The sequence below is a fragment of the Toxorhynchites rutilus genome, chromosome 2 (genome assembly GCF_029784135.1).
Source record: "Toxorhynchites rutilus septentrionalis strain SRP chromosome 2, ASM2978413v1, whole genome shotgun sequence".
Lineage (NCBI taxonomy): Eukaryota > Metazoa > Arthropoda > Insecta > Diptera > Culicidae > Toxorhynchites > Toxorhynchites rutilus.
Genome location: NC_073745.1, coordinates 181670704 through 181697865, shown reverse-complemented (window position 1 = coordinate 181697865; position 27162 = coordinate 181670704). Strand labels below are relative to the sequence as shown.

At 38.6% G+C, this 27162-nt stretch overlaps 1 protein-coding gene across 2 annotated transcripts; it reads left to right on the top strand.

Moving 5' to 3' along the window:
* The first annotated feature begins 2590 nt into the window (after positions 1-2590).
* On the top strand, positions 2591-19781 carry LOC129769171 (ras-related protein Rab-3). 2 transcript variants are annotated; one of them, XM_055771259.1, is made up of 6 exons: positions 2591-2732; positions 2947-3219; positions 16814-17035; positions 17097-17215; positions 17291-17462; positions 17517-19781. In XM_055771259.1, the coding sequence occupies exons 3-6, from the start codon at positions 16814-16816 to the stop codon at positions 17661-17663; spliced, it is 660 nt and encodes a 219-aa protein (XP_055627234.1). In that variant the 5' UTR covers positions 2591-2732; positions 2947-3219; the 3' UTR covers positions 17664-19781. The 2 variants fall into 2 exon arrangements, with proteins under 2 accessions (XP_055627234.1, XP_055627235.1); XM_055771260.1 differs by lacking the exon at positions 2591-2732 and adding an exon at positions 2791-2809.
* Positions 19782-27162: the final 7381 nt, after the last annotated feature.

Sequence of the window (27162 nt, the reverse complement as noted above, 5' to 3'; positions counted from 1 at the left end):
GAAAGTTTTTCAGATTCGCAAAGCACAATGTTTTTATGATTCTTCCACTATTTATCCTCATTTATCATTTAGCTCTAGAAAAGTTTGATTTGGTTCCATGCAAAATTTTCATATGATAACTCTGTAACAATTCTTCTAACTTAATTCATATGATTCTCATCACGTAAATTAAAGGGGGTAGTACACTATGAACATCATAGAAAGGATAAGATTTTCGTAATTTTTTTCAACGAAAAAATAAATTACTATGATTAATCTGATATCACAGTTCTATTAGGTATATATTACTCCGCAAACAAAAAATGAATTGGTGTCAATTGGACTGTCCCCTGAATAGCCGCGACGGGTTTGTTGAACCCTTGCAGCCAAAACCTTGTAAACTGGTGGGAGTTCCACAAGTTTTTCTAGTGGACCGATTTCAACCGATGATTTTTCTACGTTTTCTTGGATATATTTCCTGTCATCGTACGTAAGAGAAAAACGCGTTTTAAATTTTGGATCCGCGCTTCTTACGCAAAGACTTAGTTCCGCTAATTGGCTCGTAACTTCGAAACGGAGCATCGGAAAAAACTGGGATAATAACTACAGTAGAGTAGACATCCAAGAGAACATTTTAAGCCAAGTTTTTTTTTTAATTTTTTCAAGTTGCCATAGTGTACTACCCCCCACGATAAGCCCCGATCTTTTCTTGTTGCGCTTTCTATTCATCGCGCATCAAGAGCGTTTGCACAATGCCACTGTCGGTCCCAGTTTCCAAAAATACTTAGGGGTAGTGGGGGCAAAGTGGTCACCTGCTTGTTTGGTAGTATAACTATCGACTATGGATGCTGTATTGATAGTCACCTTATGTTTGATGAATTTAATGACTTTTGAGTCACCCTGTACTTCAGTAGAGCTGACGCACGTCAAAATATAAATAAAAAAAGAAATTGCTCTCTCGATAGCCATGCGGCCGTAATTCTGTGCGCATGGTATCTAAGGAATTTCTCGTGAAATTGAGTTTTTTCAATCTGGTATGTTGGACAAATCATCAGTTTGGGCGACTGTTCACATTTTCTAGGAGAGGTGAACAGATATTTTTTTCAATCTCAGTGGTTAACTAGCATAGAAATTACTTTGATGTTTGGAGGCAAAGTGGTCATAGGTGCATAACGACTTACAATGTTCTGTTTACTAAAGCTGATATACCTCATCACATTATGCTCTTGAAGTGGTTCCTTTTGTGGCTTTTACCTTGGAAAAATATGCCACTCCAACTAAACCAAGCCACATTATGCGGAACGTTATGTGTTTCTTACACCGTTTTTGTATGCATGAAAAAAATTAAATTGAGACTCTAGGTGAATAGACCAAGCTTATTTCATACATGTACCTACTATATCGAATATGATTTGAACAAATTTGGACGAAAAAAATGCATAAATTCATCCCATTTAGCTTGATATGTGCGAGTGACCACTTTACCCCCACAAGGTGACCACTTTTACCTCCAAGCAAAAAAAAAGTTCGATTTTTCACCTTGTTTTGTAATGATGAAAAATGTACTATTTTGAGTTTTTATAGTAAAAGCCGTATGCTATCTTGAACAACAATGAGTTGAACTATAATATTCTTAGAAAAACGGGAATTGTAGTGATTTGTGGACGTTGGAAATAGACATATTCCTTAGGGTGACCACTATGCCCCCACATCCCCTATTGTATAAATAGAAAATAGTCAGCTATTCGTAGCCACATTTGGTAAAACATCCGAGAACAAACCGTATATATTTTTATTTTCTTATTTTGTAACTGTCAGTCCCAGTCAGTCAGCGCTTTCCTACCAAAAAGTTCAATGTCGACTCCTAGGGACCGACGCGGGGCTTAACGTGTTAAACAATAGTTAACACCGAGATGACTTCATTATCGCGCAGCGTCAGCATAGCCACCCATAAACATCATCCCAGACAAAGTGCAGAAGATCATAAATTAGCCACCCAGCGGACAGGCGGGCGATCGAGACATAAACATAAACATTGACCAGACGAATTATCGAGAACGGAACTTTCCCAGGAAATCGATAGCATGATTTCATCATGCTATTTCACAACAACGCATCACCAGATCAATATAAATAGAGCAGGGCCACGATTGTAGAGTTAGTCTTAAATTAGTCTTAGTCTTAAATTAGTCTCAGTTTAGTCTTAATCTTAGTTTTAAGTAAAAGTAGAGCATAGCTCTAAAATAAATAAAAATTTTTTTCTTTAAGTTCTAAGAAAGAAAATTAACTCAATAATCCCTTTTTACAAATATGAACCGAAATGGTTGGATGAACTTCATGAAATGTACAAACTATATTATTCAAGAAAGTCATTATTATTAATATAAAAGATATTAGCTGGAGATAAATGATTCCCAACTCGAGATTTCAAATGATTATCCAATAAACTACCTCATCAACCCGATTCTAGATCCCAATATATCTATTTTTGGTTGACGTTTTCAATTATGGTAGGGTTCTTGTCTATCATAAAGCGAACAACCTTCCAGTACTAACAAAACGCTCTTATTCCTTATCATATGAATCATTTATAAATAACGCGCATGTGCAGCATTACGTACTTCTTCTGATCAATAAATGGATTTCATTCGGACAATAAGTATTGTCACATGAAAGATACAGGGAAAGTGTTCTAAGCTAAATTACGATTTTTCATCATCGGAGGTAAAATAAATGGTTGTGCTATTTACAAAGTAAGTTCCATTTTAAGGGAATGCCTGTAGTTGAGTGCATTATGTTTGAACCATCGATAAAACCCCATGTTTGACAGGTGTGTTATCGTTGTCGACGTGTTACACAACTAATTCAGACTTGAATCTGAAAAAAGAGTAATCTCGGCTCGATTTCCACTCCTCCAACGCATAAATGGAAACATGAATGAAAAAAGTTTTCATCATTTCATTGCAGGTTCTTCGTAAAGACCCATCCTCCACAGCTCGTGCCTGTTTAGTTCGTGGATTGTGATTCATATGTTTTCCGATAAACTGCGTCAAGAAAAACAGTGTATTTTAATGCGTACTGCTAACTAACCAGTCAGTGAGCTGTTTGCTGTGGCGTTACATCAAATTGCTGATAAAATCGGAAAACGAGGAAAAAGTGCTGCACAGAAGTTGCTCGGTGTTCGTTTTCATCGCCAATAGCCTCGTAATCATTATCAGTTAATAGGTATTCCATAATAAAGTAAGTAAAATATGCAATGTGATGATGAACTGACATAAGTAAGCCATTTTTACATGGAAAAGGCTATGCAGCCGAAAATCGCATAGTGAAGGTTAATCGATAACGAATTTTTGTACTATGCAGAGACTACAAAAAATACATCCTTCGTGCAACAGCGTCAAAATTTATTTGAGTTGAGTTTTTTTTTGTGTGCCACAAAAAATGTGAAAATCGATAGCAAATGTCTATTATTCTATGCCTTCGAACATATGACGTAGGATAAACAATCCCAGATTGGGATCAGTTTAGTACGCAATTTATGTGTACATGAAATTTTCAATTTAAAAGTGATTGACAAAATGGTTTGACCAGATTCCCTCTATGTGACGCATTAATAAAGTTGTCGATTGGAACTACTTATTGCTGAATCACCAAATAAAAAATAATTGCATAATGCTTAGTGGAAAAAATATATATGCAAATTCAAGATTAATAACTTCTAATATAGTGGCTTCGTTGGACGAGTAATGAGGATCACACATATTATGGACGTTCAAACCGGACAATTTTTCGTCCAAGAATTTTTTTTCCGACTTGCATTTATACCCGCGTATTCTTGATTCATACAAATCTCAACCAGAAGTATACTATACTGCAAGTAACTCTATCTTGAGACGATGGAGTTACAATAAAAACGATAAAAGAAAAAGAAAATGAACTGTTGAACATTCTTGGCTGAGTTTTATCTTACCATTGTTTATGGCTAAATATATTTTGAGTGTATAGTGTTTTGTAATGAATAATTCCATTACACGAGAGTATGTGGAGAATGTTTCCAGCCTTCAAACAAGTTGCTTTGAAAATCAATTGATCAGAGAATTACCTTCTCACCAATGTCAATGTTAATGGTTGCTAAGGGCAGAGAGTCGAACATGCACAAAAATAACGATTCCTGGCGAGTTGCTTCAAAACAAACATGGGGCGTTTAAATCTGAATGTTTTAAGGGGGTATTCTAGTGTAGAGACACGAATTTCGGACGTTCTTTCGAGCTTCGTAAAAATAAAACAAAGAATAGTTTTACCATCCATTATATCATTATTTGTTCATCTATATTTTAACAATAAAAAAAATTGAACGGAGAAAAAATATTCATAACTAGAATGGTTAAGAGCTGATGAAGTAAAGGGGTTCAAAAAAAAGTGCCATGGCGTACACGATTCTAGCCCTTCTGGTTATCGGAAACAACAAAATCGAACAGATTCTGAATCAGTAAAGATGCCGCTATCGCAGGAACCTCGGACAAGTCAAAAACAACTTTTTCGACAAAATGGCGACCGTTTGAAAAACGAAATGCCGTTTAAAAAGTATTTTCTTACGCTTCCCGATTTTTTAAAAATTGTAAAATTTAAAAAAATATATTTTTTAGAGGTTCATGCGATAGAGAGTTGCATGCAGCTTGCATTCAAATAAATCCGAATCGGTTCAGTAGAACTTGAGATATCGTGTACGCTAGTTTAAAAAAATTAGTTTCGAGAAAAACGCGTTTGAAGTTCATTGTTATGGCCGTACCAGGTTAGATACCACATCACTAAAATGGCTCTAACGTTAAATAATAGGATTTTCGATAAATCCTTTCTAGGGTATATTCTTAAATGCCCAAACTACAGAAATATAAAGAAAAATATATGTTTTTTCCAAATTTCTAGACTAGAATACTCCCTCAAAATCGTGGTAGGTGATAATTTTTCGATCCAATACTTAATTATCTTTGTGTTGTTGGTCTGTCAATTGACGGTAGATGTTTGCTTTTTAATAGATAGATTTTCAGTCGAAGGTTAAAGGCCAAAATGACAAATAATGAAATAATGATTATTTTGTTTCAATTAGAGATGAAACGAGTATCCGGTGTCTATCTATGACACATGATAAATCATAACACATCATAAATCATAATATCATTCATACATAATTTGAATAGATAAAATTATAAATAAATAAATTATAAATCAATAAAAGCAGATGGGTCTGGGGCTAGGGGCACGGACGGGAGCTTGACGTAGGACTGTGATTGTTTGTTGTAATTGCCTTTGAATTAAGTTTTTCATTGTTCAAAAACCTGTAATTTTTACTCTTTTGATACATCAAATGGAGGTCCTGAAAAACAGTTTCTTATATTAAATTTTATCTTTAAACGGGTAGGATGAGGTAGAATCCGTAACCACATTATAACATGGACAGTAGGAACTCGACACTATTTGATTTTTTTTATATCGATGTTCAAAAATTTGCACAAAATACCATTAAAGCCATTACCACCCTTTTCTTCTATTTATTTAATAATGCAGCAGAGGGCAAGGTGTCATCATTTAACAGTGCATTTTTTTATAAGAAAGTCTAAATGGGTTAGATTCACATATATAAAGTTAGGTCTAATAAATCAATAGCAACAGAAATATAGAATGGATAAAAACAGCATTTTCTCCTACTTTGCCAAGTTGTCCGGAATATTGTTCGTAGAGGGGTTGTAAGAAACTTATGGCCAGGTGATGTATATTATTGAGTGCTCTCTTGTTCGTGTAGCTGTTGTAGTAAATTGATCTCATCGGGTGTTAAGTTCGGCTTATTTCTAGGGAAGGGAATGAACGGAACGGAACGGAACGGAGAAATGAATTCAGGAAAGTGAAGCGGGCTAAATAATAACATGATTACTTCTAAGGAAGACAAATATGGGAAACATAATACTAAGATCGCGAGTGTACCCATGGCCGAGTGGTTAGCGTCTCACAACATCATACCGGGTGTTTGGGTTCGATTCCCGTTTTGACCGGAGGATTTTTCGTCAAGGAAATTTCCTTCGACTTGCACTGCGGTCACGCGTTTTCTAGAGCTTGTCCCTCAGAATACATTCAAGGCGTGTTATTTGGCTTAAGAAATCTCGCAAAAGTTCCACAGGGAACGTTAACGCCATTCAAGAAGAATACTAAGATCGCGACTACTTAAGCTATCATGATCTGACTTGTGTGAGTATACCCTTTCGAACCTCTAAATCAGCAACCAGTTAAAAGTATTTAATTGCATTTTTGTATTACCAAACAACGTGCTCGATACCAAATAACACACCTTGAAGATATTATGAGTGGCAAGCTCTAGAACATGCGTAGACCAATGCAGGCCAAAAGAAATTTCCTTGATGAAAAATCTCCCGGCCAGAATGCAATTGAACCCGAACTCCCGGTATGATAATGTGCGACGCTAACCACTCGGCCACGGGAGCTCACCAGAGCGTGGATCCATCTCTGAATCCGAAGGTTCATCTTCTCGTGTCGTCACTTCGTCTATCGACTTGCTTTTCACCAGCTTCAGATTCAGCTAATCATCGAATTGGAGTTTAGAGATTTGTGGAGTTCATAGTAGACACGACTTCTGCTGACTATGTTGCCGTTCTACGCACAGTTGTCCCATGTTTCAAAATTAGCAATTGAGACAAACGCAATCAAAGTTTTCTAACATATTTGGCTACCAGAAGCTTCAAGCATTTCCGTTTAGCAATAAACCGGGTTTTTTTATTGTCTAATGAAATGTGAAAAGTTCCCCTCATTTGAATCAATCAAGCTTGATTATAATTGTAAAAATTCATGGTGGAACAGCTATGCCTAGACTATCAACATGGGACAATTGAACTTGATGTTGTTTTTTGAAATACTGGGAACAAACAATAAGTTTTTTGGTGTTTTCCGAAAGATTATTCATGAAAACATCGAAGAAGAAAGTGATCTGCAACACCTTTGCAGAATATAAATCACATTGTTATTAGGCATTCACTAATAAGAATTAGTTCGTTCTTCCAAACCAGAAATGAGTACATCAGCCCTGCTGAAAGTGTTGCATTGAATTCTTGTACTTGAACCGCTTTATTTATTATGGATCTACAAAAAACAGGAAGTGGGTTATATCTGTGGTATAATCGCAAGGTTGACGTAGGACTATCGTTGATTTGATGATCATTTGGTTGAAGTTGAATCATAATCTATTCTGAATGAATGAATAAATGAATATTTGGGGGACTTTGGGAGAAAACGAGAGCGTTACGTTGGAGGCACAAGATTTTATGCAGGTAATATTGGATACGAAAATATTGTACTGATGGGGAAAAATAATCTTCAGAAGCTTTCCTGCTATTGCACTTGATTGAAAAATCACAAAACAAAATGTATTTGGTCGCATTATTATATGAATAGAAAAAATAAACTCTTTCGCATCCAATTTTTTTTTTCAAAATCAGTAATTTATCCCATTTATTTATTTGAGGCTCATTAGCATTTTAGCTATAACAGAGCCGAATTTTTAATCGTGTACATGTCACATGATTATCATATCTATAATTAGCACATTACACACAGTTGCCATTCGCCAGTATTCCTTCTATACCATTACATATGGTACATTCACACAATAGCCAATTAGGCGTAAGAGTTTTCTATCTGTTCTTCCATTATCCAGTTAGACCGGACAGCGGAGACAGTTGATTGATCATTGTTGAGATATTTATAGAACAGCAGCCCGATGTGCCTTGCAGAGCAGAGCAGTTGTATGGATGAATCGATCTTATTTCGACCGTGGATCGATCTCCATCGCTGCTGATTGTTGCGTGGACCTAGCTATTCTGTAACAACACAAAGATGGTCAATGAGGGCCCTGAGTTTTGAACTCACGATCGATCGCTTACTAAGCGAACGCGCAACCATTGTGGCTACGGAGACCCCCCTTTCGCATCCAATATTGGATATGAAAATATCCTACTGATGGGGAAGAATAATCTTCAGAAGCTTTCCTGCTAATTAATTGCACTTGATTGAAAAATCACAAAACCAAATGTATTCGATCGCAGCAGTATTATGGAAAATATTTAAATAAATTCTTTCACTTGAATGTATTTTTCAATTCAAAGGGGAATTGGTAGATTATTTTTCAGCTACGATGACATCTTTCCGGAATCTTCTCGATTCTGGACGGCAACGAAATGAAAAGAATTCCGCGCGTGTATGTGTGTGTGTAGCGGCTGCTCCGATGCCTCAAGCGGAACCGTTTTTCGATGCTGATACTCTCATGGTCGCCTTTTCAGTTGCATCACTCTCCTCCTGATGAATTCCTTTCTGACCTAAGATGCACAAGATGCTCTAAGATGCTTTTGGTGACACTGTTCATCAGCGCTTTCATGATAAACGAAGAGCTCCACCACAACAGCGACAATATGCTCCAATCGCTGATCAATTATGACTGAGTGGATTTCCGAGCGGGGCTCGCTTATATACCGATTGGTGATTTCAATAGGCTGTTTTGAAAACAATTTGAAGCCTATTGAAACAAGTTTTTGGATGGAAAAGTAACAAGTATATAACGCGTAGACATATTATCTTTCGAATGAAGTGCTTATCATACCATTTCGTTCAGTTGTTTAGGAGCTATTAACGCTCAAAATCTCGGTCTCCAGCGTAACACTTTCATTTTCGAAACATTGATTATACACCCCGGTATATAAATGAAAGACGTAGTCCTACGTCAAAATACATGGCGAGACTGTTATGCTTAGAATATCAACATGGGACAATTAAGCTTGGCGTTGTTTTTTTAAAAGTTTTTTTTTATCCCATTCATTTATTTATCAGGCTTATTAGCATTTTATCTGTAACAGAGCCGGGTTTTTATCGTGTACATGTACATATGTTTATGTTTCTATAAATTGTAAATTACACAGTAGTAGTAGTAGTAGCCATTTAGGCGATAGGTTTTCTGTTCCGTTACATTATGGTAAATTACACTGTAGTAGCCATTTAGGCGTAAGGGTATTCTATCTGTTCTTCCATTGTTCAGCAGACCGGACAGCGGAGACAGTTGGTATTGATCATTGTTGGGTTATTTATAGAACAGTAGCCCGATGTTTCTTGCAGAGCAGAGCAAAAGTTGGGAACAAACAATAACTTTTTTTGTGTTTTTCCAGAAGATTAGGCCTAAAACATCGTTTTATGAAGAAAAGTGGAATTTGTCAAAAAGTAACATGGGACAACTATGCGTAGAACGCCAGTATGTGTCTTTGGATTTCGAAGTTGTGGTTGTTGTCGGTTGTTATTAACGAGCCTAGGTAGACAAACTCTTCGATCACCTCGTTTCTATTGCAATCAGCCTCTTCTGTTAGCATGTATTTAGTTTTAAACGCATTAATTCTAAACTCAATCAGCCCCGCTTCGTGTTTCAGTATACCGTCGCATTAGTTCTTTCTATTATAACCACGTCATCGGCGAAGCGAATAAACTAACTAGACTTGCTGAACAGTGCGCTTTCCGCATAACTCCTTCCAACGCCACGTTGAAGAGCAGACAGGAGAGTTTATCGCCTTGTCGAATTTCCCTGTGAGTCTCAAACGATCTCAACAGATCACTTGAGATCCGCACACTGCACCGCACATCGTTCATCGTTATCTGAATGAACCCTTGGCAGCTTTCGGAGGAAGCCGTGTTCGTCCATGATTCTCTAGAACTTTTTTATAGAGGTGAGGAACGCTGTACCAGCCTTAGCTGGGAAGGGTTAACCCAGACGTCTAGTGGGGTTCTCACCCACAAAAACCAAGCCCTCTTCTCATAGTCTCATTCCCCCTGGGACCACATCTAGGCGACTACTTCAGGGGGCGGCTGTGCTCATGCACTTCACCTATTATTCCCCTTTTCTTTCTTTTTTCTTTCTATTCCAATTTTGAAACATCCGTTCACCCGTCGAGACGTGTACCGATTAGGAATTGCCCTCCAACTTGACGTGCAACCCGTCACAGTCACCCTCGCGGGATTTCTTTTCTCATTGGAGCGCCGATTAGGCAGAGCCCTCCATCATAACGCGCACTCCGTCACAGCTACCCTCATGGGGTACCACCCGTTGCAACAGTCGTCACCGTTGTTCACCTTGCACAGACAGGCGTTGTCAGCACGTTGGATGACGTGCTCCGGTGGAAGCTACCGATCGTGTCTACTGCCTGATTCTCCAAAGTGGTCGTCAGTCGATGGTATCATAGATACCATTGAAGTGGACGGAGATGTGGTATGTAGAGACTTGATACTCGTAGCACTTTTGAAGACTCTGCGGTGGTGTAAAACTCTGGTCCTTCGTTGAGGTTTCCATAAATCTGCTTTATATTGACGATAGACGACGAAAGAGGATTTGGAATAGGATTTTGTAGACACCATTCTGGATCGTGATTTCCCCGTAGTTCTCTAAATCAAGCTTGTCACATGTTTATCTTTCTTTCCACTCCTCCGGTAGCTGTTCTAAACACGGTCCTGACTATCTACCGGTACATACACTGTATGAGTTTTCCCGGCTCCCTTGAAAAGCTCCGCTGCAAAACCCTTCTCATTTGCTTAACTGAATAGTGGCCACTTCACTCCTCATAGGAAGTGATATTTCACAGTAGTGCACTGCACAGGCGTAGTCTACTTCGACGCCGTCTTGTTCTCCGGTCAGGGCACTTTCAGGTGTTCATCGTAGTGCTGCTTCCACATTTTGATCACATTGCGTTCGTTCGTCAAGATGCCTCTTTCTTCGTTCCTGCATATTTCGGCCCACGGCTTAAAACTGTTTCTTTAAGAACTTCCTTGATTCGCAAGAGCGATAGAGCAGTTCCATTTTTTCACACCGTATCTCTTCCAGGCGACAGATATGTGAAAAAGATACCTAGCGAACTTTTTCACGAATGTATACGGAGTTTCTATGAATAATAGGTAACGTTACTCGGTGTTGACAAAATATTAAATTAATTCCGACGCAATGGGTTAATTCGGTTGATGTCTTTCCTGTAGTGCTTAGCGGTGTCGAGTAATATATGGATAAATATGTAAGCAAAACTTGCCTCCAAGTCGCCAATTCAAAGATTGACTGATTTTCAATCGTTCCACTAAAGAACGATTCTGACGTTCGACCAACCCGTTCTCTTGAAGCCAGGCAGGTGTTATCCTATTGAGAACTATTCCTCGAGTCTTGCAATATTCATCAAACTCATTACTGACAAACTGATCCAGAGTAATATTTCGGGGATAATCAAGACTTCCAAAAACGCTTTCCCGACGATTAGTCGTTATTTTCCTGAGGACTTCTACCTATCGGCTCATATAATCAATGATGAGGAGTAGGTAATCACCTGAAGGAAGGGCTCCGAGAAAATCGAGAAATGCATCCCGCGCAAGAATCGACAACTCTAGCTACTGAATCATCCATATCTGGCCACCAACAAGTTTGTCGAAGCCGCTGTTGCATTTCAGTTCGCCCTGGATGACCCTCATGTGCCAGGTTCAGCATTCCATCTTTTAGCGATTTCGGTACAATCAGTCTAGATCCTCTCACAGTTAGGTATCTCACCTTGCTTAATTCGTTACCGAAAGCGTGATAGGGTTTGATCTGTTGTGAAGTATAATTCCAAACGACACGATTTAGGAACTCTCGGAGCTCACCCATCCACATCAACTGCTGCATGTTCCAATACACTTCGGACGTAGACATCATAAATTGGGTAGAATGGTTTCGCTTATGCGTTCGACAGGCGTGAAAAGGAGTCTTCAATGTTAGTTTTCCCTTTGCGATATATAACATCATAGCTAAATGTTTGAAGACGAAGTACACAGCGCTCGATGCGAAGACACGCTTTTGATTCCGGAGAAAATATGGCTCCGAGCGGTTTATGATCAATTTCCAACTCAAATCTAATACCGATGAGATATATATATATAAATTCGTTCGATTGTCCATACAGTAGTCAAAGCGTTTGGGCGTAGCGCTTCTCCGTATCCGTGAGGCTTTTACTAGCGTACGATACAACTTTTGGAGTACCTCCATGAAACTGTGGAGCCCTAGACCCACGGGATAGGCTCAAAATGAGACGTTTTCAACCCGACAAATGAGCTTAACAAGTTTTACAAATGAATTTTGTTATTTTACATCCCACTTGAATGATTCTTTGGCCCTTGTAAGTTCTCGCAAAGGAAAAGAGATAGGTGCCAAATCCAGAATAAAGGCGTCAACATAATTGACCATTCCCAGAAAGCTCCGTACTTCCTCTCCAGTAGTCGGGGTTCTGAGATTCCGAACCGCTTCAACGTTCTTCTCAGACGGAAGTATACCTTGCTTATTAAAAAGGTGTCCCAAGAAATCGATCTCAGAAAGCTTGAACACGCATCAATTGGTTTAAAAGAATACCATAATCTAGAAACTTCGTTGGTACTCGATGTAGGCTCCTCTTCAGTTTTCTACGATAATATCGTCGATGAAGTTTGTGGTATTAGGACAATCAGACAGTTGGTGCTCGATGACTTTCTGGAACATCTCCAAGATACACTGCGTTTCACAACTATAGAACCACTCAATTTTTCTGTGTTTCCAGAGATATGTAAGAAGTCGGTTGAATTGAAGTATATAGTGTAGGATATAATAATTATCTTTATTCATAAGACATGCCATTTGAACTTTATTGTTGTGTCCAGACACTCAACATTCAGAAACTAAAATTCCAGTGTTTCATAACTATAGAACCAGTTGGAAAAGCTCGCACTCCTTTACAAAACCAACGTCAATTTCACATGAATTACAATAAGTTTCTAATTCGTAGATTATCTTTAGTTTTCAATCAGTTCGAATAACCCATTCGGGGTGGTTTCGACCAAGCTGCGCCATGTTGTAGTGTGTATCTCCTTCTAAGTAGAGGATAATGCTTGTTTGAGCTTTTCAAATCACTCATACTGCCTGTAATCTGCATCTACTATTCGTACGATCACTTCTCATAAGTTCCTGACAGAGTTTTGATTTGGTAAACAAGCTGACCAGTCCAGAATGTGAAGCCCCTATTCATTAAACCATGCCATGACCTTCCGGGTTTTAAGAATTCATTCGTGTTGGTAAGCTATTTAAACTAGACCTCTTTGAGAAAATGCTCCCCAAGCCATAAATATCTCATCTCCAAAGCTTCCGGTCCAAAAACAAATGTGGACGCTAATCCCATGGTTTTTACTATTTCAGGAGAACTTCTCTGATAAAAAGAAATAAAACTTGAATAGAATTGCTTCATACTAGAAGGACTTACGGAACGTGTCATGTAATATTTCAACTCGTAACTTTGCAGGCGGTAGTTTGATGGTTTGAAGAATATTTATATTATCAAAAAGGTCTGGTCCAGATAGCTTTTCATCAACATGAATCCACAGTCAGAGGTGCAATGAAGTACTTCAGAATCATTTACCTCTGTTATTGCATCAAAAACACCGTGATAATTGAATAATTTGGCATCAGTTCATAAAATCCGGAATGTCATTGCATGATTAAATTAATAGGGGCTTCAGATTTTGGACTGGTCAGCTTGTTTACCAGATCAAACCCCTTTCAAAAACTTATGAGGAGTGATCGTACGGATATTGGATGCAGCTTATAAGCAGTATGAAAGATTTGAAGAGGAGCTAGAACGAATAGTATCCTCTGCGTAGAACGAGATAAACACAACAACATGGCGCAGCTTGGTCGAAACCACCCCGAATGGGTTATTCGAACTGATTGAGAACTAAAGAAGACCTACGATTCAGAAAACTTATTGTAATTCATGTGGCATTGACGTTGGTTTTGTGAAGGAGTGCGAGTTTTCCCATCTGGTTCTATAGTTATGAAACACTGGAATTTTAGTTTTTTATATGTTTCGCGCCTGTACACAACAATAAAGTTCAAATGGCCAGTCTAATGAATGAAGATAGTTATTATATCCTACACTATACACTTCAATTTAACCGACTTCTTTCATATCTCTAGGAACTCAGAAGAATTGAGTGTGATCCAAAAACCATACGTTACTATCTAAACAAATCTAGCGATGAAAAATAAAGTATGAATAAAATATATGTGTAAGCTCAAAACAGTTCATTCTGCAATGTAAGTTAGATTTAAGTGATTTTTTTCGACCGCACTCCACACAAACATCAAGTGCCTAAGTAATTTTTATTTTTGTGTGTTATAAACGTGGTTAACGGTTTACTCTAGTCGTCCAGCTCTAATTGATCGAGCATCCTTCTTGAGTTTTTCATCGACTTTCTGCAACGTGGCAAATGGCAGTCTGCACCGATCCGTCAACTGGGATATGAACTTGAACGTCAACTCCTCGACTTGGGAGTCCTACGATCAACAATCCAAGTTCTTTCGCTGTCTTTTTACACAGTAACGGCTGAGGTCCCCCTTCTACTACGAAGAACCAGAAGAAGGAGTTGTCACATCGGGACATCGGTAAGATGCTGGGAATCGTCCAATCCATGGTCAGCAGAGTACTAAAACGATACTTCGAGAACCTAACCATCGACCGGAAGGTGAAGAACGGCAAAAATGGATGCTCCGTCAGTGAAAAAGATCACAAGCGCGTAGTTAAGCAGTTTAGACGTGATCCGAGAAGTTCGGTCTGGGATGTCGCCAATAAGCTGAATTCGTCAAGTTCATTCGTCCAGCGGACCAAGCAGCGGGAGGGCCTGCGTACATACAAGGTTCAGAAGGCTCCTAACCGCGACGAAAGGCAAAACATGGTGGGGAAGACGCGAGCCCGGAAGCTGTACACCGAAATGTTGACGAAGCCGCATTGCCTGGTAATGGACGACGAAACCTACGTCAATGCGGACTTTGGTCAGCTGCCGGGCCTGTTGTTCTTCTCCGCAGAGGACAAATTCAGCGTTCCGGAGGAGATTCGCAAGCAGAAACTATCCAAGTTTGCCAAAAAGTACATGGTGTGGCAAGCGATCTGCTCTTGCGGAAAGCGGAGCGCCCCCTTCGTGATGACCGGCACGGTAAACGGGCAGGTTTACCTTAAGGAGTGCCAACATAAGCGCTTACTACCACTATTGAAGCAGCACGAGGGCCCGACCATCTTCTGGCCGGATCTCGCTTCGTGCCACTATTCAAAGGACGTGTTGGAGTGGTACGAAGCCAACGGGGTCACCTTCGTGCCAAAGGAAATGAACCCGCCCAACGCGCCGGAGCTTCGCCCAATAGAGAAATATTGGGCGATTATGAAGCAGGCCCTCCGGAAGAACCCAAAAGTTGTCAAATCGGAGGCGGACTTCAAGAGAAAATGGATTTCTGTTAAAAAAAAACTACAACCTGACGTTGTACAGAACCTTATGGACGGGGTAAAGAGGAAGGTACGAGCATACGGGCTTGGGCTCGAAGTATGAAAAATGGAAAATGCCAAAAGTTGTTTAATAGTTTTTATTTTACTGTCTAAAATTTTCAAAAGGATCGGTCTACTGGGCGAATTTCTACAGCGTTTTTTCCGTGATGCAATTTGATGTGACACACCCTTTAATTGCGCCTCCTCAAAACTAAATTATTGATTCTCGGTCTGTGAGACCGTATGCGTGATTATAGGAGGGTTAATGAAAGACCCATTAGTAGAAATAGTGACGTTATTTTCTTCGCCCCGGATGTTGATACTGTTGACCAGATGAGAAATGCATGCATCTTTCCCAGATCTAGAGGAAGTAAGCAGCGGGAATGAAATACTGCTTGTAGGGTAACACGGGGAGAGTTGGACATACGGGGAGAGTTGGACATACGGGGAGATTTGGACCACCTCTTTATCTCAAAAAAATACGGCTCAACTTGGATTTTTAAAAATGTCATCTCCTTCTCCTGTTGAACCGTATTGAACGTAAAAAAAACTTTGGCAAAATTCGACAGGTATTGTGCAGTAAAGTTCTGTTCGCCTACAGGAGAGGTACAATGTGATGCAGCGAAACTGTAAGTTTGATAACAATGAATGAAATTAATTGCATTTTAATTTTTGCATGTTGCGTGGGGTGACATAGACACGTTTCTGTGGGGTGAATTTGTCCTACAGGATTGAGGCTTTTCTTTGGTCCAATTGATTCCAGATGCCGCTGAATTACAAAAAGAGGATGGTCAGACAACGTTGGAAGAAGGAGGAGCTTGGAAGAGCAACGCAGTTAATCAAGAATGATTTTTTTTTACCAAGCATCAAAAGTTTTTCAAAATCCTCGTACAACAGTGAAAACATCCATACAGAATTCGAGATGGTTTGTTTTCAATGTCAGGGTCGTTTGTTACGAAGGTATGCTCATTATTTCACAGGTCATACATAATGAAGATGTAGATATGAGATGTGATTCACTTTAGATTTGTTGTTTGAACAAATTTGAGCTAATACTTTCTTTTCGTTCCGTCGGCTCTCTAGCAACTGACGAAATATCGAAACTAACCATATGCACACGGTTCAAAGCTATATTGTATTTATCGGCGTAAAGCTCTAAGTCGGCGTAAGTCTTCGTTGTGGAGTTTTTAAAATGGTAATTAGTTTTGCTTCGAGTAACAAATGGAAACATAGTGATAAGACGTGTGCACATTGCCCTTGGCACATTGTGTTATATCGTCGTTTGGGAGAATACCTTGGGGATGGTAAGTCCCACAATGGTCATCAGTAGCGTGATAAATACAAGATATGGTGTGCAAAAGAGAGGCCATTCCCAGCTGTTCAATGTTTCAAACACGTTCACAAATTTATAATTTGCTGATTGATTTACTGGTTTGTTTCATTTTCAGATGGCCGCCGGAGATCCAAAATGGCAAAAAGATGCATCCGATCAAAACTTCGACTATATGTTCAAATTACTGATAATTGGAAATTCTAGCGTGGGCAAAACAAGTTTCCTTTTTCGTTACGCCGATGATTCATTTACATCCGCTTTCGTGTCGACGGTGGGAATTGACTTCAAGGTGAAGACAGTATTTCGTCATGACAAGCGCGTGAAGCTGCAAATTTGGGTAATACATTTGGAAGCATATGATCTCTAGCAATTCGACACTGAATTTATTGAATCTACAGGACACTGCTGGTCAGGAACGATACCGCACAATTACGACTGCCTACTATCGAGGTGCAATGGGATTTATTCTCATGTACGACATTACGAACGAGGAAAGCTTCAACTCTGTTCAGGATTGGTGAGACGAATATTTGCAATGAACATTTATATACCTCAGAAATAATCGATGCACAATTTAAATATTTCCTAACAGGATAACGCAAATAAAGACCTACTCATGGGATAATGCTCAAGTCATTCTGGTGGGAAACAAGTGTGACATGGAAGACGAGCGTGTAATATCTCTTGAACGTGGCAAACAGTTGGCTGACCAACTCGGGGTCGAGTTTTTCGAAACGTCAGCGAAAGAGAATGTTAACGTGAAAGTAGGGTTTAGATGCGATGTCTTGACATAGGAAAATCATTACTATTCATTCCAGAACGTTTTCGAGAGACTGGTCGATATCATTTGCGACAAAATGTCCGAAAGCTTAGATTCGGATCCAGCGTTGGTAGCGGGCGGACCAAAGGGACAGAGACTAACGGATCAACCGCAAGGACCACCAAACGCCAATTGCAACTGCTAAGTGCAATCTCTAGCATATTAGAGAATTAAAGAAAAACGAATAAACAATGAATACGATCGCATTACCTATTCTCTTTATCATTGGAACTCAGAAAATTAAATAAAGTATGAACGTGGTTCATTAAAATATTGGATTGAAAGAATGGTTCATATCGTAAAAAATAGGGTTAATTAACAAATTTTGTTGCTTAAATTCAGTCATTTCGGCACACGGCGAAGAGGTATAGGCAATTGAAAACATGTGTACAAATCGAAACCTACAGAAATATGATTCATGTGTTTGCCTCGAATGTATTTGCTTAAAATCACCAACACTGGTTTTCCTACTGATGTAATCAGCAATCATTTAGTAAGAATACAGAATCGTATCGGCGGAATTCAATTTGCATTTCAAGGTTGAAGACAGTAAAACAAAGTTCGATTGAAAAGTTGATTTAGTAAATTCCATGCCATCATTTGTTCTCTATCTGTTCTATTTTTTCGTAATGTAAGTAATGGATTCTTCCCAGCTAAAAATGTAAACTACATGCAGAGCCAAGAATATATGATTTGCATTCACCGTCAACCGATTGTATAGCAAAAATTAGGAAAAATGTTTTTTGACTAGTAAAAATTACGAGATGCCACGTAGATAATGGAGAGCTGGGTCGTTTTTTTTATCTTGGTGAACACGAACCTCTCGCAGGTACAGCGTTAATACTTAGATATGTTAGACTAGCGTAGACAATAAATTAAGTAACGATTGTAACGGACGTGGAATATATGGATTATAATTTGTCGGATATCAGTTCTATAAATTGATGAGATCAGTATTAACAATAATTCAAGCCCACTAAAGGATACAATCAATCAGAAAAGGTTGGTTTTAATGATATGCTGGAATTCAAATTAGACGAGGTATACAAAGTTTGAGAGTCACTTTTCTTAACAGACAATTCAATTGAAAACATTCCATTAAAATGTTTAACACGAGGCTTACTTTTCATGCTATATTTCTTTAGGATTATAATCTTGGACTCCGTTTTTACTACAAAAAATATGTATTTTATTGGTTACATAGCAGAGGCACAATGGCGTTACCATGCAATTGGTTCACATTTACATATTAATGATCATTTGCGTCCCGAGTACTTCAAACTTATTTTTTTTTCGTTACAAATGAATCCATTCTGAGATTCCACATTCTTCGGAGTAAATTTGCATTATTTTCTCCGAGAGTGATACAAATCAAATTCATAACGACATCGACAAAATCACCAAAAAATATGAATAGGCATTAACCATTTGCTGTTTTTTCTACGATAATTGGTTGGATATGAAGATGATATTGTTAGATAATGTTCCAAAGGGTAAAACTGAAACCTTGCATGTATTCATCATCTCCGTATATGTTTTAATTATGTGACTGGAGGTCCAGTCGACAATGTATAAGGTCTCAAAACATCTGCATGTGCCTACAATAGCTGAAAGATGTTTTTCCAATTACCAAAACACTAATTGTAATAATTGTCGAAAATATCGGTGAATGTGTCTATTTGTTGCTGTTTAGCCTCGACTTAAAAACGAATATTTCAGATACACTGTATTAGGTTCCAATAAAAAAAATGCGATGTCTCATTGCGAAGCTATGTTTACCAACAATATCTCGCTATATGAATAAATTAATAAATCATAAACAATGTTAAAATCGCACATACTAACTGTTTTCGTGATGTTTTATTGAAATATTATCCTATAAGTTCAAACGTAAAGTGATGATGAATTTTTGTGCTATCTATCAGATCAATTGGACATATTGTAATTGTTACTCATTACGAAGTCGTACAAATCTATTTTTTTTCTCATACAAGCAAACTTGCATTATAGCAGATGAATATAAAGTATTTTTTGTACAAAATATGCGAAAATCTTAGTTCAGATGTACGACTCGTTTTGAATGAGATAATCAATTGAAACTGGTGTACACTAATAACTGATTTATCTATAACTTAATCAATGATTAACAACAATTACCATATAGACTTAGAGGAACAGTAAAATTTAAGTAATTATCATTATTGTTGTAAAAACTATATATACATGACACTAAGTAGATGAATATAACGGACGAACCGATCCAGCCCGAGTGTTTCAATTTGACTTAGCTTCGGGCCACCTCCTTATAACTCCCACAATTGCCACTGTTCAGAATGGGAAGACAGACTAGGCCGATATCCTGTATAGACGGAAATAGTGAGGATCGAATCAGATCGCATATAGAGGAACTATGGAACCATGCCTTCTTTTCTAAGTGGACACTAAGTGGTCACTTATCTAGGTTGAATTACATGCCGAAGTTCCTGCAAACATCTTCGACAACCCGAGTAGCGACGCCTGAACGCTGAGTAGACCTTAAGATCATCCTTGTAGAAGATATGGGTCTCTTGTTCGTGAGCACTGTCGCCAAACTATATCTTACAGCCTCGGCCGTTCCTGACAGTGCCTGACAAAACCAAAACGGACTGAAAAAGTCGCCTTGGAATATCCCCTTCATTATCCCCAACCAATGAATCTTCTGATTCAGGGGATTTTTGTGCTATGTACAATTGTTCAGCCGTACTGAATATCGTCTCGACACAACGCTTGTTACGTTGCAGGGTTCTTTTGGTGATGGCTTGCTCTTGCACATCACCCTCACCCTCTGGCCATTGACCGATCGCATTCTAAGGATTCTTCTTGATCTAATCCAATACAATCCATTTTATGGGTGTGTCTCCTTTGTCCAGGTGACAGCAGGTGGCTGGGTAGTTTAGGGTCCTACCTAGGCTGGGCTAGGCCTACCTAGGCTTACCAAACGTACCGTTTTTTCAACCATTTTAGATTGTCCCGTCTTTCTATCAATTTGTACCATATTTTGAGTTTGAAGAAAACACCATTTATTTCTTCGTCATTATTTTCAATTAATCTTCAACATGCAAACGATATTCCAAAGCATCGCTGTCAAAGTTTATAATTATTTTTACATCTACACGGCTCGTGTAGAACAATCGAAGACTTCGTCGAACATTATGCAATTTCTTGAGCATGATAACGCACGATTTCTTTCTCTCTTGGAGATTCTATCGAGATGATTCTTAGTATTTGTGACATATTGTGCTTCTATTCCATTACGGATTCTATAGTTGTGAAACGCAGTGTATTACAAAGAATATGCTCTATCCGTAAGCACATGTGAAAAGTGGTTGAAACGATTCAAAACTAATAAGTTTGATTAGGATGATAAAGAACATGAAAGCAACCGAAAAGTTTCACACAATCGGAAGCACCCAACGCCTGAAACTATCAATGGTGAACAGTTATGTTCATGGATCTGTCAGGAATTATCTAGAAAAAGTGAATTGAGAAGTCTACCGACCTCAGATTACTAGTTGTTCCAGTCCATGGCGCCATGGCTTTTCTGAATGCCGGTTCCTATTATATGGAGACATCAAAAATTGGTTTGATAACTGGATCGCTTCGAAACAACCAGATTTTTATCGGCAAAGAATTCGTGTACTGTTTCTTCTTCGTGTACTTCTACTGTACTGTAGTTTCATGTTTCAAACAAATTCCTTTTTTATCAAAAACTCCGTGCTTATACATCAAACAGTAGGGGAAGTGGGGGCATAGTGGTCACCTTATGGAATGTACCCTTTTCCTGCGTCCGCATACTGCTTCAATATCCGTTTTTCAACGAATATTGTAGTTCAACCTACTGTTGTTAGCAAACGGCTTTTATTATAGCAAACGGCTTTTATTATAAAAATTTAGAATAGTACATTTTTCATCATTGAAAAAAAAAAGGTGAAAAATCGTACTTTTTTTTTGGCGGGAGCGGAGTGGGGGCAAAGTGGTTACTCGCACATATCGTGTTAAATGGGATAGATTTCTATGTTTTTTTGTCGAAAATTGTTTTAATCATTATTGTAATAGTTAATACATGTAGTTTTTTTCCTATATTATAGTGACTTTCAGCACTTTTGGCTGGTTTGTCACTTTTTACTTCCGTTTTTGGAAGAATGTCGGGAGTGAGAATTGAACTTGTGACCTTAAGCGTGAGAGGTATGGATGTTACCACTATGCCAGATCGCCTCCACGCGGTACATGAATGAAATAAGCTTGGCCCATTCACCTTGAGTTGTAATAACAATTTTCTCATGCATGCAAAAACGTAGTAAGAAACAAATAACGTTTCGCATGATGAGGCTTGATTTAGTTGGTGTGGCATATTTTTCCAGGGTCAAAGCCACAGAAGGGACCTCTTTAAGAGAAGAATGTGATAATGTATATAAGCTTTAATAAACAGAACATTATCTACCTGACCAGTTTGCCCCCAAACTTCAAAGTAATTTCTATGCGAAATAATCGCTGAGATCAAACAAAATATCTATTCAACTATCCCAATGAGGTACATGTAGAGGTGGAGCAGTAGGCGAAGTGTTTTTGTATTCGCAAACAAAATATCGTGTCGTAATTATTTGCATTCAATATGGAATGTATTTGGAAGAAACAAAACAATGTTGAAAGTACTCACGGTTGCATGATAATTTGAGCCAAAATTCTCATGAAATCATTCAACTGGCATTCAATTCTCATGAAATCATTCAAAATGGTCCAGAGAGTAGTCGTATGCGCAGTTCTCGAAAGCAGTAACATTTTCGGTGAAATTTTGATTAATTGGCGATTATTACAGCCTATCCTAAAATATGTGAACAGTTGTCCAAACCTGAGTCCAAACCAATGTACTGGAAAAAGGTAATGAAGATAGTAGAGTTTCGAGCGACATAGCATGCGCTGCCATAACTATTTCTTAAATAGTGACGTCAGTCGTTGTGTTTATCTTTGATTGCCCACCGCATCCATGTAAAAATGCTATTTTCAGGAAGTAATTTATCAATTAAAAACGTTACTTTTTTTAGTGTTTCCGCTGAATATAAGGCTAATGTGATAGCGTGCAGTGAACATTTGTGAAATCACATCGGAAAAGATGGATAAAAGTGATATTTCCATGTGCCATTTTCACTCCCCCACGTTCATAGAAACAAACGTATTTTCATTATTTTAACTTTATGAAGTGGATGTTTCGAAGGCTCTTAGTGTCGGTGTGTATGATGTGAGAGAATAATCGCCAATTATTCAAAATTTCACCAAAAATGTTACTGCTTTCGAGAACTAAGCGTACGACAGCTCTCTGGACCTTTTTAACACATAAATAATTGAGATAAGCCACGATACAATTGTCATCTGTTAAAAAATCAACAGTTGAATAATTTCATGAGAATTTTGGCTCAAATTATCATGCAACCGAGAGTACTTTCAACATTGCTTTGTATCTTCCATATAAATTTCATATTGAATGCAAATGATTACGACACGATATGTTGCATGCCAATACAGATATACTTCGCCTGCTGCTCCACCTCTATATGTACCTCATTGGGTCCAAACGTATGATTTGTGGAGTCGTGATCGAGCAGGCATCGGGTGTAGACGATTGTTTTTGTTGCTCCGTACGCTCGATGTTTTTTCGCCGAACGTTTTTGTTTTTGTACCGGGAATTATTTCAAAACCCGTTAAAAAGTGTTTTCTCTATCCCGATAAACTAATTTCAGTGAGATTTATGTCAATCTTCCGCATATTGACCGTGAAGGCGTGGTGAAAATACCGAGTTGTTCACCAGACGAATTCTTTTCGTCTCCATGTGTGTGTGTGCATGTTTTAGTTTGATCGTTCGCCGGCTCCTGCGATTTCGTGTTATGACCAGAGCTGCATTTTTTCATCAATGTCACTGACAACTGACGAGCCACGTTAGTCGCATCCTACTGACAAAAATGTTGGTCAAATGGTGACTGACGGAGTACGATGCAACAATTTGCTTGTTACTGAGCTTCGTCAATACGTTTTGACCGACCAAGTAGGCGGTAAAATTGTCAGCATCGAATTGATGATTGTCGGAGACTGTATTTTATTCTCATCGAGCAAAGGTTCGATTTTCGTTCCGGTTGTTGTTGCCGGTATTTACTGAAGTAAATACTATGTCGAACACGCGATAACGTGTAAGAATGGTATTCAGGTAGCCCAACGTAAACAAATGTACCCTGGTAAACGTGTAAACTTCCATTACATCAAGTGGCATAGTATTTCCCGTCTTGACGATCATATGGCACTGACTTGCAACATGCATTGGTCGTCAACACACTCTGACAAACTATTTAATATCGAAGAGTGAGGAATTTGTTTTGTCGGTTTATATTTTGTTGCACGTCGTTTGGTGGTAATGTTGCAATGGTCGTCATAGTCGTCAAAGGTCGTCAAATACATGCAGTGACAATGACAAACTGCAGCTCTGGTTATGACATGTGTATGATTCTCGTGTGCATGATAAGAATAGATTTCGGTGTTATGCTTTCATCGCGAATGATGAGCTTAGGTAGGGCCGATATTTCATGTTATTTCAGATGAGAGCGTAGCAGTAATATCACCAAGAAAGGAATCGCTGGCATTATTGGTCTGAGCAGGGATCGCCCGCATTACTGTCGGCGTCAGCTATGTTTTTGCTTCTTTTCCTCTCTCAGATACATCATACGGGTTACAATCAATGTTGCCACGTTTTCATCTGTGCACACATTTCTTATCCGTATTTTGACGTAGGACTACGTCTTTCATTTCTATACCGGGGTGTAAAATCAAAGTTTCGAAAACGAAAGCGTTACGCCGGATACCGAGATTTTGAGCGTTAATAGCTCCTAAACAACTGTACGAAATGGTATTATAAACACTTCATTCGAAAGATAAAATGTCTACGCGTTATATACTTGTTACTTTTTGATCCAAAAACTTTTTTCAATAGCCTTAAAATTGCTTTCAAAACAGGCTATCGAAATCACCAATCGGTATATAAGCGAGCGCCGCTCGGAAATCCACTCAGTTATAATTGAACAGCGATTGAGGTACCATCGCAGGAATGAATGGATGTTTCCTTAACACAGACTTCAAAATCATGGAGCCAGGGGAAACAGGCATTGCAAAGTAGATGCAAGCAGCGGATACTTTCGTACTCGTTTGCACTTTTGCAAATCGGAATGTTTCCCTAACATAGACTTTAAAACCATGGAGCCTGGAGAAATCGGCGTTTCAAAATAGATACAAGCAGCGGGTACTTTAGTACTCGTTTGCGTTTTTGCAAATCGGAATTTTCCCTTACACAGACTTTAAAACCATGGAGCCAGAGGAGACTGGCATTGCAAAGTAGATGCAAGCAGCGAATACTTTCGTACTCGTTTTCAGTTTTGCAAATCGGAATGTTTCCCTAACACAGACTTCAAAACCATGGAGCCGGGGGAAATTGACATTGCAAATGAGATGCAAGCTGCGAGTACTTTTGTACTCGCTTGCGTTTTTGCAAACCGGAATGTGTTTTCCCAACACAGATTCCGAAACCAATAAATTGGGAAAATCGGCATTTCAGATTTCGGCAGTACTTTTTATACCCCCATGCTATTGTACACTTCGGAATGCGTTTTGCTAACACGGTCTACAAAAGCGGGTACAAATGCAACGCTTTGGCTCGGTTATTAAAGACTGCATGCCCCTTCATGTCGCCAGCTCACTGAACTTCTACGCATACCGTTTGATAATTAGGCAAAATGTTTATAACTATTTGCTGCGATAACCACTATCATAATGCATGAATTGACCTTAATTGGGATTTGTTTGCAATTGAATTCGTAAATTCTTTCATTCATTCACTAGTTTAATCAATAATTCAATCAAAAACTCTGCGCAGCGGCGATATCGTACCCAAAGAGGAGCATTCGAAGTGCGATTATTGCTAATTGAAAAACAGAAAGTGATACAACCCACTATGGTATAACCGCAATGGTGACGTAGGACTATCGTTGATTCAGTGATCCTTTGTTTGAAGTTGAATCCGAATCCATTCTGAATGAATGAATAAATGAATATTTGGGGGACTTCGAAAACGAGAGCGTTACGTTGGAGGTACAAGGTTTAATGCATCCAATATTGGATACGAAAATATCCTACTGATGGGAAAGAATAATCTTCAGAAGCTATCCTGTTAATTGCGATTGATTGAAAAATCACAAAACCAAATGTATTTGGTCACAGTGTTACATGGATAGAAAACATTCAAATAAACTCTTTCACATGAATGTATTTTTAAATTCCCAGAGGAACTGGCAGATTATTTTCAGTAACGATTAGATATTTGCACATTTTCCTCGATACTGGAAGCCCACCAGTGGTTAATGCTAACTCGATAACCATCTGTTAATAGCACTTGATTGAAACATATTTGGTCACAGTGTTACATGGATAGAAAACATCAAAATAAACTCTTTCACATGAATGTAATTTTAAATTCCCAGAGGAACTATTATTTTCCGGATCTTTCTCGATGCTGAATGGCATCCAAACGGAAAGAATTCCGTGCGTGTATGTGTGTGTGTATCGACTGCTTCGATTGTCACCTTCTCTTCTCCTGAAGGATCGGCTTCTCTGTGCTCCCTCACAGTTTCAAACAAACTGCATGCGTTTCAGGGCAGATCTCGATCCTTCGCCATCCAGCATCCTCAGAAACGATGTTGTCTTGTCGATGTCCTCACGAAAAATGAATGCGTCTCACCACTAGAATATCGCTTAAGTATGCTTTTTGTGCATACTCGAGAGAATCGAGAGAAGGTGTGGTTTACGATGGCAATTTGGAAGGCAAACTAGAGGGGAATGAACTCTCTGAGCTCGGAACTTTCGGCGGCTGAGCAATAATCGATTGCGAGCGCATACAATATTGGATACGGAAATATCCTACTGATGGGGATGAATAATCTTCAGAAGCTATCCTGTTAATTGCGATTGATTGAAAAATCACAAAACCAAATGTATTTGGTCACAGTGTTACATGGATGGAAAACATTAAAATAAACTCTTTCTCATGAATGTATTTTTAAATTCCCAGAGAAACTGGCAGATTATTTTCAGTAACGATTAGATATTTCCACATTTTCCTCGATACTGGAAGCCCACCAGTGGTTTATGCAAACTCGATAACCATCTGTTAATAGCACTTGATTGAAACATATTTGGTCACAGTGTTACATGGATAGAAAACATTCAAAAAAAACTCCTTCACATGAATATATTTTTAAATTCCCAGAGGAACTGACAGATTATTTTCAGTAACGATAGATATTTCCATATTTTCCTCGATACTGGAAGCCCACCAGTGGTTAATGCTAACTCGATAACCATAACCCGGTATAGAAATGAAAGACGTAGTCCTACGTCAATAACACAAATGATTATTAAGCCAACGGCAGTCCTACGTCAACTTTGCGGTTATATCATAGGTATAACCCATCCATAGTTTTTTCCTTTAAAAATCTGTACCTTTAAAATGTTTGTTGAAAGGAAAAAATGGGGATTGGGGAAATATTAGGCTGTCAAAAAAGTCCTGCGGTATT

Excerpts from the sequence above, each read along its gene's own strand:
- LOC129769171 (XM_055771259.1), top strand. The coding sequence starts at position 16,814 with ATGGCCGCCGGAGATCCAAAATGGCAAAAAGATGCATCCGATCAAAAC. Across the intron at positions 17,036-17,096 it reads GCGTGAAGCTGCAAATTTGG|GACACTGCTGGTCAGGAACG; the intron begins GTAATACATTTG and ends TTGAATCTACAG. Across the intron at positions 17,216-17,290 it reads TTCAACTCTGTTCAGGATTG|GATAACGCAAATAAAGACCT; the intron begins GTGAGACGAATA and ends ATTTCCTAACAG.